The sequence below is a fragment of the Crotalus tigris genome, unplaced genomic scaffold, assembly GCF_016545835.1.
Source record: "Crotalus tigris isolate CLP2741 ecotype Arizona unplaced genomic scaffold, ASM1654583v1 scf7180000019601.482383, whole genome shotgun sequence".
In the NCBI taxonomy this organism is placed as follows: domain Eukaryota; kingdom Metazoa; phylum Chordata; class Lepidosauria; order Squamata; family Viperidae; genus Crotalus; species Crotalus tigris.
In genome coordinates, this window is record NW_024097617.1 from 87,773 (window position 1) to 104,166 (window position 16,394).

The following is a 16,394-nucleotide window of genomic DNA, read 5'->3' on the forward strand; positions in this document are numbered from 1 at the left end:
GCAGGGCTGGAGTAGATGACCTCCAAGGTCCCTTCCCACTTTATCATCATCATGATTATTATTATTAACCCCAGCCGAAGGGTCTCACCGGAGAAGGCGGGTGTTTCCTGAGGGCAGCTGTGAAATCCAGCTCCTTGTACTCCGCGGCTGGCTGGCCTTCGCTGTGCTGCTTGATCCGCTCGTCGGTGCAGAAGTGGAAATCCATCGGCTTGGTGATGTGGCTGGCCGCCTTCACGGGGTGCCCTGGCCGGGAGAAAGAGAGACCGGAGAACTCAGCCGGGGCCAACGTTCGAAGGCGAGCGAGGTCCGTTTGTGGTCTTTTGAGCTCGGTTTGTTTTTCTTGCAGACATCTCACGACCCAGCTAGGGAGCATCATCAGGGCTAGAAGGGAGGGAGGTTTGAGGAGGAAGGAGAGGAAGAGGAAGGAGAGGGGAAGGACTGTAGGGTCCTTGACGCTCTCTGAGCTTTGTTATTTTCTCGCTGGCATTTCGTTAGCCAACTAGGGAGCATTATCAGTGCTACAAGGGAGAGGGTTTGCAGAGAGGAGGAGGGGGGGGGAGGAGGATAACTGTGGGGTCCTTGGTGTCTTGTGAGCTTGGTGATTTTCTTGCAGATGTTTCATGATCCAAACTTGGTAACATCATCAGTGCTAGAAGGAAGTGGGATGTGGAGGGAGGGAGGGAGGAAGGGAGGAGGAAGAAGAAGAAGAAGAAGAAGAAGAAGAAGAAAAGAAGAAGAAGAAGAAGAAGAAGAAGAGGAGGAGGAGGAGGAGGAGGAGGAGGAGGAGGAGGAAGAAGAGGAGAAGAAGGAAGAAGAAGAAGAAGAAGAAGAGGAAGAAGAAGAAGAAGAAGAAGAAGAAGAAGAAGAAGAAGAAGAAGAAGAAGAAGAAGAAGAAGAAGAAGAAGAAGAAGAAGAAGAAGAAGAAGAAGAAGAAGAAGAAGAAGAAGAAGAAGAAGAAGAAGAAGCTGTGGAGGAGCACTTGGTGGTCTCTGAGTTTGGTTGTTTTCTTGCAAATGTTTCATGACCCAACTAGGTAACATCATCAGTGCTAGAAGGAAGTGGGATGTGGAGGAGGAGGAAGAGGAAGAAGAAGAAGAGGGGGGGTAGGGGAAGAGGATTGTGGGGTCCTTGATGCTCTCTGAGCTTCGCTGTTTTCTTGCAGATATTTCATTACCCAACTAGGGAACATCATCAGTGCTACAAGAGAGAGGGTTTGCAGAGAGGAGGAGGAGGAGGACCACCCCTGTGAGGTCCTGAGCACCCTGAGCCTGGTTGTTTTCTTCCAGACGTCTCATGACCCAGCTAGGGAACATAATCAGTGCTAGGACAGGGGAAGGTTTGAGGAGGAAGAAGAGGGGGAAAGGACTGTACAGTGGGGATTTTTTTTGTTGTTGTTTTTTGCAGACATACTAAGATCAAGTTAGGAAGCATCAGCAGTGCTACAAGGGAGGAAGAGGACTGTGGCCTCCCTGGTGCTCTCTGAGCTGGGTTATTTTCTTGCTGGCATTTCATGACCCAACTAGGGAACGTCATCAGTGGTGGAAGGAATCGTCTATCGACCAAGAGGAAACCTCATTCCCTTCCAGCACTGAAAAGGTTACCTCGTTGGGAAATGAAACGTCTACAACAGGGGTAGGCAACCCAAAACACTCCAAGAGCCACTTGGACCCGTTTCCCACCGAAAACAAAACACCGGGAGCCGCAAAACCCTTTGGATATCTAAAATGAAGATAAGACTGCATATGTCCTTTTTTACCTTTTATTTTATAAAGGAAGGAAGGAAAAAAGAGAAAGAAAGAAAACAGGAAGGAAGGAAGGAAGGAAGGAAGGAAGGAAGGAAGGAAGGAAGGAAGGAAGGAAGAAGAGAGGGAGGGAGGGAAAAAAGAAAACAGGAAGAAAAGGAAGGAAGGAAGGAAGGAGAGAGGGAGGGAGGGAAAAAAGAGAAAGAAAAAAGAAAAATGGAAGAAAAGGAAGGAAGGAAGGAAGGAGAGAGGGAGGGAGGGAGGGAAAAAAGAGAAAGAAAAAAGAAAAATGGAAGAAAAGGAAGGAAGGAAGGAAGGAAGGAAGGAAGGAAGGAAGGAAGGAAGGAAGGAGGCAGGGAAGGAAGGAAAAAAGAGAAAGAAAGAAAACAGGAAGAAAAGGAAGGAAGGAGAGAGGGAGGGAAGGAAAAAAGAGAAAGAAAGAAAACAGGAAGAAAAGGAAGGAAGGAGAGAGGGAGGGAAGGAAAAAAGAGAAAGAAAACAGGAAGAAAAGGAAGGAAGGAAGGAGGGAGCGAGGGAAAGAAAAAAGAGAAAGAAAGAAAGAAAAGGAAGGAAGGAAAGAAGGAAGGAAGGAGGGAAGGAAGTAAGAAAACAGGAAGAAAAGGAAGAAAGGAAGGAAGGAAGGAGGGAGGGAAGGAGGGAGGGAGGGAAAGAAAAAAGAGAAAGAAAGAAAGAAAACAGGCCTACTGCCAAGTCCCCAGAGAAAAAGGCCTACTCACCTTTCCAACAGTCCCTTGCAGACTGAAGAGAACAGAAGAGGTTTCTGGGCAGTCCCACAAACCAAAGCAGGTCAACCCATCCATTGAAAGTTCACAAGTTTGTTGGTTTTTTCCGTGAGAAGTTTGAATGGATTGGTTGAACTTTTTTAATCCCTTTTTTGGGGGGCAAGTACACATTTTGGGGGGGGGAGGAAATGCACATGGGCTGGGAGCTGCAGGAGCCGGCTTAAAGAGCTGCATGCGGCTCCGGAGCCGCAGGTTGCCGACCCGTGGTCTACAACAGGGCTTTTCAACCTTTTCACCCATTGTACTTTCAGGATAGGGCAACATCCGAGGACCACCAGCGAGGTGTTAAAAACCTGATGACCAAAAAAAAAAAAAAAGGAAAAAGGAAAAAAAGCAATGAAGTTCAGGTAGTCCAGTTCGCTTAGTGACTGTTTGAAGTTACAATGGTCCTGAAAAAAGTGCCCCCCAAGCCACAGCCCAGCAAGACCCCTGCCTGCCCGCCCAGCCGCGTTCTTCCTCCTGTCCGAGGTTTTCATGGTTGTGAGCATTTCTGTTGGGGATTGGCAGAGGGGGTTGGGTGGGGGGGGTGTTTGGTTTTTATTCCCCCCGTCTGCTGGGTGGTTGCAGCAGGTTTTGGTCACTTCCCATGACCCTGGGACACTGTGACCGTCATAAATAGGAATCAGTGGCCAAGCCTCTGAATGTAAATCACAAGACCCTGGAGATGCTGCAACATTCCGGCTGATTGGTGCTTCTTCGGGGCTCAGCAGAAGCGCCAGGATCAGTGCCAAGGTCCAGCTGGAGCCTGGCGCTGATCCTGGCGCTTCCGCTGAGCCCTGACAGCCCTGCAGCTCCAGCCGTCTCTCGCTCAGGCTTATGCGGTGCTGCCACCGGTTCAGCCCATTCCCCTCCCCCGCTGCCCCTTTTCTAGGATGGTCGCGTCCCACCTGCCAGGTGCCAATGGACCACAGGTGGTACCCGTCCCACTGGTTGAAAAGCCCTGGTCTACAAGAAATCAAACAAGCTCAGAGGACCCCACAGTCCTTCTTTCTGCAAACTCCACTCTCTTCTCAAACTGATGTGGTTACCTAGTCTGCTCATGAGACGTCTTCAAGAAAACACAGCAAGAGGGCACCCCAGTTGGCTCCTCCTCCTTCACTCCGCAAACAGCCCTCCTCTCTCACAACTTATGATATTACCCAGCTGGGTGATAAAACGTCTTCAAGAAAACAACTCAACCTCAGAGAGCACCAGGGATCAAACAGCTCAACTGGGCTACTAGATACAGGGAAAGGCAATCTTGGCTCTTTTATGACTCGTGGACTTCAACTCCCAGAATTCCACAAGTCATAAAAGAGCCAAGGTTGCCTTAACTTAAGAGCGGGGGTCTTCAAATTTGGCCCTTTTATGGCTCGTGGACTTCAACTCCCAGAATTCCTGAGCCAGCCATGCTGAGGGGAAAGGGAGAGGTTTCCAAGCTGAGCCATGCTGGCTCAGGAATTGTGGGAGTTGAAGTCCACGAGCTGTGAGGGGGGAATAATTCCCCCATGCTGGCCCAGGAATTCTGGGAGTTGAAGTCCACCAGTCATGAGGGGGCCATAGTTCCTCCATGCTGGCTCAGGAATTCTGGGAGTTGAAGTCCACGAGTCATGAGGGGGCCATAGTTCCCCCATACTGGCTCAGGAATTCTGGAAGTCCACCAGTCATGAGGGGGCCATAGTTCCTCCATGCTGGCTAAGGAATTCTGGGAGTTGAAGTCATGAGGGGGCCATAGTTCCCCCATGCTGGCTCAGGAATTCTGGGAGTTGAAGTCCATCAGTCATAAAAGAGCCAAGGTTGCCCACCCCTGTACTAGAAGATCTTCAAACCAGAAGGAAATAAAATGTTGACAAGAAATCAGCCAGAGGAAATGGTCTTCCGGCCCCCACCAAGATCTCACCTGGTCCAGCAATGGCCACTCTGAGAGACTCCTCGTTCTTCCTCCGCAGCTCGACCACCTCCTGCTGCAACTTCTGCATCTTCTCCAACTCCAGCATCTCCGTGGACTTCCCTTTCATAGAGGCACCTCTGGTCCTGCGGATGGAAACACAACGGCGCCGTTCAAAGAATGGATCAGCTGCACAGAGGCAGCGTGCATTTCAAGACCCCCCTCCGGTAACGGAAGACCACCCGGAGGAAGGTCTTCCTCCTCTACCTATAGCTGGCTAGGGAATTCTGGGAGTTGAACTCTTCCCATTTTAAAGCCTGCTAGCTGGGGAATTCTGGGAAATAATGAATAATGAAGAGAAGGACGAGGGGGGACATGATAGCAGTCTTCTAGTATCTCAGGGGCTGCCCCAAAGAAGAGGGAGTCAAGCTATTCTCCAAAGCGCCTGAAGGCAGGACAAGAAGCAACGGATGGAAACTAACCAAGGAGAGAAGCAACCTGGAACTAAGGAGGAATAACAGTGAGGACAATTAACCAGTGGAACAGCTTGCCTCCAGAAGCGGTGAATGCTCCAACCCTGGAAGTTTTTAAGAGACTGGACAGCCAGTCAGGTTTCCTGCCTGAGCAGGGGGTTGGACTAGATGACCTCCAAGGTCACTTCCAACTTTTTTATTATTTATTATTAAAGGATACTGGATGGGGGAATTCTGGGAATTGAACTCCCATCTTCAAGCCTGCTAGCTGGGGAATTCTGGGAACCAAAGTCTACCCAACGTAAAGGATACTGGGTGGGAGAATTCTGGGAATTGAACTCCATCCATCTTAAAGCCTGTTAGCTGGGGAATTTGGAAGTTGAGATTTAGATAGATAGCTATTATTGTAATTTTTTTTCCTGTGGGCCCAATGGCGCAGATTAAAAATGAAATTTCATTGCTTGCTCTCCAAAGTGTACACATACATAACACACATTGAAACGTGCTGTATACATGTGTATAAACCTACACCCTCACACATAAGTAACATGTAAATATAAATCACTGTCCATTTCAGGTACATAGCGAGAAGAGGAAGCTTTAGCGATCACAAAGTTAATACTGGATGGAACAAAAAGTGTGACTGAATCTGGATGTTCTGCTTCGGATACCACCCATCGTAAAGTAGACGTTGAGAAACATTTTGATATAGCTCAGGGTTCTCCAAACATGGTCTGCAACTTGAAGACGTGGCAACTTGAAGACTTGTGGACTTCAACTCCCAGAATTCCCCAGCCAGCCAGCCATGAATTGTGGGAGTTGAAGTCCACAAGTCTTAAAGTTGCCAAAATTTGGAGAACCTGCAATAGATCAAGGTGACTTCAGATGTTCTTCATACCCATCTCGTTACAGAAAGCCTGGAGAGCTTTCTTTGGCTTTGTATCTTAAAAACTACACTTGCTTTATACCTTTATACCAGGGGTCTTCAAACTTGGCCCTTTGATGACTTGTGGACTTCAACTCCCAGAATTCCACAGCCTGGTGTGCCTGGCTGAGGACTTCTGGGAGTTGAAGTCCACAAGTCATCAAAGGGCCAGGTTTGAAAACCCCTGGTTTAACATAGTTAAACAGCTGCTGGAATTGGGTCTGTCTAATTTAATGAAGAGAAGGACGAGGGGGGACATGATAGCAGTCTTCCAGTATCTCAGGGGCTGCCCCAAAGAAGAGGGAGTCAAGCTATTCTCCAAGGCGCCTGAAGGCAGGACAAGAAACAATGGATGGAAACTCATCAAGGAGAGAAGCAACCTGGAACTAAGGAGAAACTTCCTCCCTTTAAGAAGAGACTGGACAGCCATTTATCCGAAATGGTATAGGGTTTCCTGACTGAGCAGGGGGTTGGACTAGATGACCTCCAAGGCCCCTTCCAACTTTATTATTATATGGATCATCGCACAGTCAGCCAGATGTTCAGACTGGATTTGGCATTTTGTCTACCTATCGAGTCCTTACCCAGGACCTGGGATAGGCAGATGTGGATGTTTGATGGTATTACAGATATCGTCGCAGGATGGAAGCAGTTCCTAGTAAGGCCGCCTTTTGCAATTGACTAATAGCGAATTTGTCAATGCCAATGTTGTTCAAGTGGTGCTCCAGTTGTTTTGGGATTGCACCCAAGGAGCCTATTACTATTGGTACTACCCTTGCTTGCTTTGCCACAGTCTTTCTATTTCTATTTGTAGGTCTTTGTATTTTGTTATCTTCTCCAGTTCTTTCTCGTCTATTCTGCTGTCTCCAGGCACTGCCACGTCCACTATCCAGACTTTTTTGTCTTTCTTATTGACAATTGTTAAGTCTGGGGTGTTATGTTGCAGGTGCTTGTCTGTTTGAATTCTGAAGTCCCAGAGCAGTTTAATTTTATCAGTTTCTATGACTTTCTCTATTTTATGATCCCACCAGTTTTTGCTTACAGGCAAATGATATTTTTTGCAGATCTTCCAATGCACCATTGTTGCTACTGTGTCATGCCACTGCTTGTAGTCAGTCTGTGCAATTTTCTTGCAACAGCTTACCAAGTGGTCCACTGTTTCTTCAGCTTCTTTGCATAGGCAGCACTTACTGTCTGTTGCTGTCTTCTCAATTTTGACTTTGTATGCAGTTGTCCTTAAGGCTTGGTCTTGTGCAGCCAGAATTAGTCCCTCGGTCTCTTTCTTCAATTTTCCTGCTCTTAGCCATTGCCAGGTTTTATTGTTATCTGCTTTCCCAGCTATTTTTTTCATGTAGTGGCCATGTAGTGCTTTGTCTTCCCATGCCTCTATTCTGTTCTTCATTTGGTCTTTCTTGTAGGCCACTTTGGTCTCTCCAGTAGTTAGTAAACCTTCCTGATATACTAATTTCAGTGCATCTTCATCATTGTTCTTCAGATATTCTTCCAAAGCCATTTTTCTTCTTCAACCATCTGATGTACTTGTAGCATTCCACGCCCACCTATTTGCCTTGGTAGATAAAGTCTATCAATGTCACTGCGTGGATGAAGGGCATGATTCATTGTCATTATTTTTCTGGTCTTCCTATCCATTGCTTTTAGTTCTGCTTGAGTCCAGTCCACTATTCCAGCTGTGTACCTAATGCCTGGAATTGCCCAGGTATTGATTGCCTTTATGGTATTTTCTCCATTGAGTTTGGACTTTAAGATCTTCTTCACTCTCTTGATGTATTCACTTCTAATCTTTTTCTTGACTTCAGTGTGCTTGATGTTGTCAGCTTGAAGGATAACCAAGTATTTGTAGTACTCTTCCTCATCCAGACTCTTAATGTTATTTTTGTGGGGCATCTTGATTCCTTCAGTTTTCACTATTTTTCCTTGTTTGATAGTAAGTGTGGCACATTTGTCCAAGCCAAACTCCATTACAATATCTTGGCTATATATACGGACAGTGTTGAGCAGCGATTCTATTTCAAATGATGTTTTTCCATACAGCTTCAGATCATCCATGTAAAGGAGGTGGGATAGTCTAGCAGATGTTTTTGATGTTTGATAGCCATGTCCTGAGTTATTCAATATTGTTGACAGAGGAAACAGTGCAATAACAAATAGTAATGGTGATAATGAATCTCCTTGAAATATCCCTCTCTTGATATTAACCTCTCCCAGTTTCTCACCATTGATCTGCAACTGTGTCTTCCATTGTGCCATCGATCTTTGCACAAATTTTCTGATGTTTCTATTTATTATTATTATTATTATTATTATTATTATTATTATTATTATGGAGGATCATCGCAGAGTCAGCCAGATGTTCAGACTGGATTTGGCATTTTGTCTAGCTATCGAGTCCTTCCCAAGGACCTGGGGTAGGCAGATGTGGATGTTTGATGGTATTACAGATCTCGTCGCAGGATGGAAGCAGTTCCTAGTAAGGTCGCCTTTTGCAATTGACTAATGGCGGATCTGTCAATGCCGATGATGGTATCCAAGTGGTGCTCCAGTTGTTTTGGGATTGCACCCAAGGCGCCTATGACTATTGGTACTACCCTTGCTTGCTTTTGCCACAGTCTTTCTATTTCTATTTGTAGGTCTTTGTATTTTGTTATCTTCTCCAGTTCTTTCCCGTCTATTCTATTCTATTCTATTCTATTCTATTCTATTCTATTCTATTCTATTCTATTCTATTCTATTCTATTCTATTCTTATTATGTCAACCAGGAACAGGAGATGATAGATTTCAGAGTGACAAATACAAAGCCACCCAAGCTGATTTTTCATGCCCAAAACAGGGAGTCCTCGACTTAACGGATACAACTGAGGTCAGAAGCTCTGTGGCTAAGAGAAAACATTTCTTAAGTGAGTTTAGCCCCATTTTACGACTTTTCTGGCCACCGTTGTTAAGGGAATCCCTGCAGCTGATAAGCAAATAACCCGGTTGTTAAGTGAAACCTGTTTCCCCCCCCTTGACTTTGCAAAAGCGGATCAGGTGACACCACCACACCCCCCCGGGACTCTGCGACCGTCGTAAAACCTCCAGTCTTCTTCCTGCTTTCCCAACAGATGACAAGGCTTGGGTGTTTTAATGATAACCGACCTCACGGGATTACGTGCCGGACTGTGCATGCACACAACCGCCCAGGTCCTGGGAGAGAAAAAAAGAGAGAGAGAGAGGAGAGAGAGAGAGAGAGAGAGAGAGAGAGAGAGAGAGAGAGAGAGAGAGAGAGAGAGAGAGAGAGAGAGAGAGAGAGAGAGAGAAACCAAATAAAAGCCACCTACTTGGGTGCACCAGGCGTGACAGGGACTTGTGCTTTCCCGGGCGTGACATTTCTGTTTGTGTCAATTTCGGTCAGGTTTTCCCGAGTGTTAGACCTGGTTTGGGGAGAAGGTTGGAGGGTGCACAGAGAGAAGGAGGAGGAAAGCAAGAAAAGAAGACGTGGTCAAGGACAGGCCTTGGACTCCCCACCGTGGTCCTCTGAACGACAAAAAGATGCTTCCGGGGAGCCCGTCGTGTGTGTGCACCCAAAACACCAAGAGTGGATCCTCAATATCAGCCTTACCTGGGTGTTTGGGCCCCTTCGTGGGGCCTAGACGTCTTGGCACGCCTGGCTGAACTGGACAGAGAGGGAATAGGGCAATTGCTCACCAGTTGAACTACAGCCTGGCCCCCTCTCCCCCCAGTTTGCACGGACATTGTCCGCCCGCCGTTTCAACAGTGGGAAAAGCCTAGCGCTGATGATGTTCCCTAGCTCAGGGCTGTTCAACCTTTTTCACCCATTGTACCACTTTTAGGATATGGCAACATCCGAGGACCACCAGTCGCCTAGCAAGGGGTCAAAAACTTGATGACCAAAAAGAGAAAAAAAAAGGAAAAAAAGTGATGAGGTACAGGTAGTCCTCGACTTACAACAGTTCGCTTAGTGACTGTTTGAAGTGACAATGGCCCTGAAAAAAGTGCCCCCCAAGCCACAGCCGAGCAAGACACCTGCCTGCCCGCCCGGCGGTGCTCTTCCTCCTGTCCGAGGTTTTCATTGTTGTGAGCATTTCTGTTGAGGATTGGCAGCGGGGGTGAAGTGGGGGGGTGTTTGGTTTTTATTCCCCCCTCCCGTCTGCTGGGTGGTTGTAGCAGGTTTTGGTCACTTCCCATGACCCTGGGACACTGTGACCGTCATAAATAGGAATCAGTTGCCAAGCCTCTGAATGTAAATCACAAGACCCTGGAGAGGCTGCAACATTCCAGCTGATCGGCGCTTCTTCTGGGCTCAGAAGCCCCAGGATCAGCGCTGAGCTCCAGCTGGAGCCTGGTGCTGATCCTGGCACTTCCGCTGAGCCCTGACAGCCCCGAAGAAGCGCCGATCAGCTGGAAAGCGGCCCTGATCCTGGCGCTTCCGCTGAGCCCTGACAGCCCTGCAGCTCCAGCCGTCTCTTGGTCAGGCTTGTGCGGTGCTGCCACCGGTTCAGCTCCTTCCCCTTCCCCGCTACCCCTTTTCTAGGATGGTTGTGTACCACCTGCCAGGTGCCAATGGACCGCAGGTGGTACCCATCCCACGGGTTGAAAAGCCCTGCCCTAGCTGGATCGGGAAAGGTCTGCAAGGAAACATCCAATCTCAGAGAGCAGCAAGGACCCCACAGTTCTTCTCCTCCAGCACTACAAACCCTTCTCCCTCCTAGCGCTGATGAGGTTAGCTAGCTGGGTCGTGAAATGTCTGCGAGGAAACATCCCAGCTCAGACAGCACTACGAACATTATAATCCTCCCCTTCTTTTTTCCTTTCCCCCTCCACCACCGCTTCCCTCCCTCCTCCATTCTGCAACCCCCCCCCTTCTAGCACTGACGATGTTCCCTAGTGGGGTCATGAAATGCCAGCGAGAAGGCAAATAACCTCAGAGAGCACCAAGAACCTCAAAGTCCACCTCCTGTTCTCCCCGAACCCCACTCCCTTCCAGCACTGATGATGACCCCCGGTTGGGTCACGAAACGTCTGCAAGGAAACATCCAAGCTCAGAGAGCACCAAAGACCCCACAGTCTTCCTCTTCTTCCTCCCTCCCTCCTCCTCCTCTCCCCAACCATCTCCTCCTCCTCCTCCTCTCTGCAATTACCCCTTCCTTGCAGCACTGATGACGCTTCCTAGTTGGGGTCCTGAAATGTCAGCGAGGAAACATCCCAGCTGAGAGAGCACAAAGACTCCACCGTCCTCTTCCTCCTCCCCTTCCTCTTCTCCCTCAACCGTCTCCTCCTTCTCCTCCTCCTCTCCAAAAGCCCACCTCCCTTCCAGTAGTGATGATGTTACCCAGCTGGGTCGTGAAACGTTTGCAAGAGAACAACTAGGCCCGGAGACCATATTTCAACCACCAGCTACTAATATTCTCCTTCATCAGAAGCTTAACTCTATCGCAGGGGATCTCCAACCTGGGCTACTTTGTCACTGGTGGACTCCAACTCCCACTGGCTGAGGAATTCTGGGAGTTGAAGTCCACAAGTCATAAAAGAGCCAAATTTGAAGACCCCTGGCTTATATGGTCCATGCTGGCTGAGGAATTCTGGGAGCTGAAGTCCACCAGTCATAAAGTGGCCAAGGTTGCGGGAGCTTCTGCTCTATCGGACAGAGCAATCCAGCATACAGGAAGTCCTCCACTTAGGACAACAATGGGGCGCAAATTCTCCATTGCTAAGCAGGCTGGTTATGAAGTGAGCCGTGCTCCATTTTACGTCTTTTGCCACCATTAAAAGAGAATCCCGGGGGCCGTTCAGTAAATTCACATCGTCGTTAAGCCAATATTCTATTCCATATTTCTATTCTATTCTATTTTTCTCTGTTCTATTCTAGTCTAGTCTAGTCTACTATTCTATTTTTCTATATTCTTTTTTGTTTAATTCGTATTCTATTCTATTCCATATTTCTATTCTATTCTATCCCTTATTCTATCCCTTATTCTATTCTATTCTGTTCTATTCTATTCTATCCCTTATTCCAGTGGTTCTCCACCTGTGGGTCGGGACCCCATTTGAGGTCAAACGACCATTTCACAGGGGTCGCCAAACAACGCAGTCAGCCATTTTTTTCCCCTTTTCCTTAGCTGTGCTACTCCCTTTTATTCTATTGGCTTTTGGAAGCCAATAGAATAGACTCTCTTGAATAGAGTCTAATTCTATTGGCTTTCAAAAACCAATAGGAATTGTCCAGGCTGTCTCTGCCCTGCTGAATCCGCCAAAAGTCCCATTCTGCAAACGGTGCTGCACCAGTTGAGTAGTCCTCGACTTAGGACCGGTTGGCGGTCGCATTAAAAAGGTTGAGAACCACTGCCTTATTCTATTCTATTCTATTCTATTCTATCCCTTATTCTATTCTTTAACTCAGTTCTATTTCTATTCTATTCTATCCCTTATTCTATTCTATTCTATCCCTTATTCTATTCTGTCCCTTATTCTATTCTTTAATTCAGTTCTATTTCTATTCTATTCTATTCTATTCTATCCCTTATTCTATTCTATTCTATTTTTCTCTATTCTATTCTACTCTATTCTATTCTATTTTTCTATATTATTTTTTGTTTCATTCGTATTCTATTCTATTCCATATTTCTATTCTATTCTGTCCCTTATTCTATTCTATTCTATTCTATTCTATTCTATTCTATTCTATTCTATTCTATTCTATTCTATTCTATTCTATTCTATTCTGTATTTCTATTCTACTCTATTATGTGTTTCTATTCTATTTTATATATTCTATTCTATTCTATTCTACAATCTGTCTTGTCTACTCTACTCTACTCTACTCCTAGTGGCACGGTGGCTAGAACACAATATTGCAGGTTAACTCTGCATTCCACCGCCAGGAGTTCAATCCTGACCGGCTCAAGGTTGAGTCAGCCTCCCATCCTTCCGAGGTCAATAAAATGAGGACCCAGATTGTTTTTCGGGGGGGGGGGGGCGGCGGCGGCAAGATGTAAGTGACATCATCATTGTAAACTGCCCAGAGAGGGCTGTCAAACCCAGTGGGGCTGTATGTAAGTCTAAGAGCTCCTGCTATCCCAGAGACGTACATTTTCTGCTTCTTCACCGGAGGGGGCTCTTGTTTGCTGGCCAAGGCGGTGGCAACCTTCTCGGCGTGGCTTTTGGCCATCAGTCGACGCTGGGCACTTTTTCGCCGGGCCGAAAGCCGCTTGGCCGCCCTAAAGATGGGAAGTAAAAGAGTCCTTGAACAAAAGGGAGAGGAAGGGGGGGGGGGAGGCTGGATGTTCCATTCTAACCAGTGGTGGGGTTCTGCCAGCTCGCACCCGTTTGGGAGAATCGGTAGCTAATTTTTTGTTGACTTCGGTGAACCGGCTGATGCCCTAGCCCTTTTCGCAAGTCTCAGAACGGAACATCGGAAGTGCGTCCATGTCACTTCCGGAAATCTGTTCTGAGCCGGAGAGGCCTCCCAGCCCCAGTACGGCCTACAGGAAGTGCATCCATGCCACTCCCGGAAGTCTGTTCTGTGCCAGGGAGGCCTCCCAGCCCCAGTACAGCCCACAGGAAGTGCATCCATGCCACTCCCGGACGTCTGTTCTGAGCCGGGGAGGCCTCCCAGCCCTAGCACGGCCACAGGAAGTGCATGCACAATACGTTGTTCAGGTATTTGAACCCCACCACTGATTTTGGCTATGCCAGCTTGTGGAGAACCTTTGAGTCCCACTGACAGTACAGGTGGTCCTCAAGTTACACCACAACTGAGCCCAAAATTCGTGTGGTTGGGCAAAACAGTTGTTAACGGACTTTTGCTCCATTTTATAATCTTTCTTGCCACAGTTGTTAAGTTCTGGGTGCTTCATCTCTGGAGGTTTTTAAGAAGAGACTGAACAGCCACTTGTCCTTCTTGAGTAGAGGGCTGGACTAGAAGACCTCCAAGGTCCCTCCCAGCTCTGTTCTGATTAAGCTAGTAATAGAGTTATCAATTTGGCTTGCCCCGTTGACTTTGGCTTGTCAGCAGGTCGCAAAAGGGGATCGCGTGACCCCGGGATAACGCAACCGTCATAAATGTGAGTCGGTTGCCAAGCGTCTGAATTTTGATCGCGTGACCCCGACAAAGTGCAACCTGTCATAAATACGAACCAGTTGCCAACTGTCAGAATGTAAATCACGAGACCATGGAGATGCACAACAGTCATACGTGCGCAAAATAGTCATGGGTCGTAAGTCACTTTTTAAAGGGCTCTTGTGATTTCAAAACACACAAAGAACAATTGCAAGAATTAGGTGTGCCTAGTTTCAGGGGTCTTCAAACTTGGCCCTTTTATGACTTGTGGACTTCAACCCCTAGAATTCCTCAGACAGGCATGCTGGCTGAGGAATTCTGGGAGTTGGTCCACAAGTCATAAAAGAGCCAAGTTTGAAGACCCCTGGCTTATAGGGTCCATGCTGGCTGGGGAATTCTGGGAGTTGAAGTCCACAAGTCATCAAAGAGCCAGGTTTGAAGACCCCTGGCTTATAGGGTCCATGCTGGCTGGGGAATTCTGGGAGTTGAAGTCCACAAGTCATAAAAGAGCCATGTTTGAAGACTCCCGGCCTAGTTTAATGAACAGAAGGACGAGGGGTGACATGACAGCAGTTTTCCAATATTTGAAGGACTGCCACAAAAAAAAAAAAAAAGAAGAGGGGGCTCCACCTATTCTCCAAAGCACCTGAAGGCAAGACAAGAAAAAAAAATGGATGGAAACTCATCAAGGAGAGAAGCAACCTGGAACTAAGGAGGAATTTCCTGACAGTGAGAACAATTAACCAGAGGAACAACCTGCCTCCAGAAGTTGTGGGGGCTCCATCACTGGAGATTTGACAGCTATGCGTCCGGAATGGGAATGAGTCTTCTGGTCAAGCAAGGGTTGGACTAGAACAGCGGTTCTCAACCTGTGGGTCGGGACCCCATTTGGGGTCGAACGACCATTTCACGGGGGTCGCCAAACAACGCAGTCCGCCATTTTTTCCCCCCTTTCCTTAGCTGTGTTACTCCCTTTTATTCTATTGGCTTTTGAAAGCCAATAGAATAGACTCTCTTGAATAGAGTCTAATTCTATTGGCTTTCCAAAGCCAATAGGAATTGTCCAGGCTGTCTCTGCCCTGCTGAGCCCGCCAAAAGTCCCCTTCTGCAAACGGTGCTACACCAGTTGAGTAGCCCTCAACTTACGACCGGTTGGGGGTCATAGCATTAAAAAGGTTGAGAACCACTGGTATAGAGTTTCCTGCCTGAATAGGGGGTTGGACTAGATGACCTCCAAAGTCCCTTCCATCTCTGTTATTCTATTACAGGCAGTTCTGGGTTCCCCCAAAGCTGAACGAACATCCCATTCCAAGAAGGACTCCATCCAGGACGGCATCCAAGAACCCGTCTTACCTTGCTGGGGGCCTTCCTGCAGGCGGTGCGTTCTCTCTTGTTGCTTGCGGCCATTCCGCCATCGAACGAACCACATTGGCGGGGATCTCGTTTGACGGTTCCATTTCATCTTCATTATTACTCTCCTTCTCATCTAAAGGTGAGGAGACACGGAGGACATTTCTCAGGAAAGAGCTCTAGCAATACTATGGAACCAAGCGAGGTCCTCCTGGAGAAGAATGGAATTAGACTGGCGTGAAGACCTGGGGAGGGCCGTAGCCGTCTCCTCTCCTCAACGCTGAACGGGGGACAACAGCAACCAGACGTCCTCTTGCGGTCGCCAGAGAGGACGAGAGAGAAGCTCGTCCAAACTCTCCAACGTGAGGGACCCTGCATTTTAAGGTCCAAGAGAGAGACACCTCCCAGAGGCGGGCTCCCCCACATTTTGCCACGCCCAAGTTAAAACGGAGGTGGCCAGGAGGAGGAGGAGGGGATGGTGGGGGTGTCTCAGCTCCCAAGGAATGTCTTGAGGGTCCATCAGGAGGTTGGTGGGATTAAGAAAAAAGGACCCGAGGCTCAAGACTAGACGGGACCGGCCCGTGGACCTCTTTGATCGAACGCCATTTGGGTCTCAAAGGAAGCAGCTCACCTGATTTCACCAGTGGTGAGACCGCCGCCCAGGGAAGGTTAGACTTGAATGACAAGGCTTTGGGCAGGACGCCCGGCGGACCCGTCTCTGTGCAGGGGGTCATCAGGGCGGCAGATCGGACAACTGCAAAAATAGTGGTGAGCCTAGCAAGGTCCTCCGTGCTGCGAGCAGCAAGCAGACCATTTCCTAGCAACCCTTAAAGCGCCTCCCGTGCCCTTCCAAAAGAGCTAGTTGGGTCGAGTGAAGAAAGCATCAAACCACACACTGGGAGATGGGGAATTCCAGTCCCACCGTCAGCACAAAAGCCGGCGGAGTGACTCTGGGCCAATCACCAGGTGGCGTGGGGGAGATCTAGTCCTGCCTTAAGCAATTAGCTCTAGTTCTCCTTAGGCATGAAAGCCAGCTGGCCACTCACTGGGAGATGGTGAGTTCTAATCCTGCCTTAAGCAGGAAAGTCAGCAAGGGGACTTTAGGCCAATTACCAGGAGACGGTGAGTTCTAGTCCCACCGTAAGCACGAAAATTAGTT

The 16,394-nt window shown here is 48.0% G+C and overlaps 1 protein-coding gene across 5 annotated transcripts in view; it reads right to left on the minus strand.

Moving 5' to 3' along the window:
- Positions 1 to 16,394, minus strand: part of TPX2 (TPX2 microtubule nucleation factor) — a 58,787-nt gene that overhangs the window by 22,084 nt on the left and 20,309 nt on the right. For 4 of the 5 annotated variants that reach the window (XM_039363857.1, XM_039363856.1, XM_039363858.1 and 1 more), the window contains 6 exons: positions 15,867 to 15,989; positions 15,239 to 15,371; positions 12,915 to 13,043; positions 9,147 to 9,239; positions 4,425 to 4,558; positions 89 to 243 (listed from right to left, as the gene is read on the minus strand). In XM_039363857.1, the coding sequence (XP_039219791.1) occupies positions 89 to 243; positions 4,425 to 4,558; positions 9,147 to 9,239; positions 12,915 to 13,043; positions 15,239 to 15,371; positions 15,867 to 15,989 (767 nt within the window). The remainder of the gene's footprint in view (positions 1 to 88; positions 244 to 4,424; positions 4,559 to 9,146; positions 9,240 to 12,914; positions 13,044 to 15,238; positions 15,372 to 15,866; positions 15,990 to 16,394) is intronic. The other variant, XM_039363860.1, reaches the window with a different exon arrangement.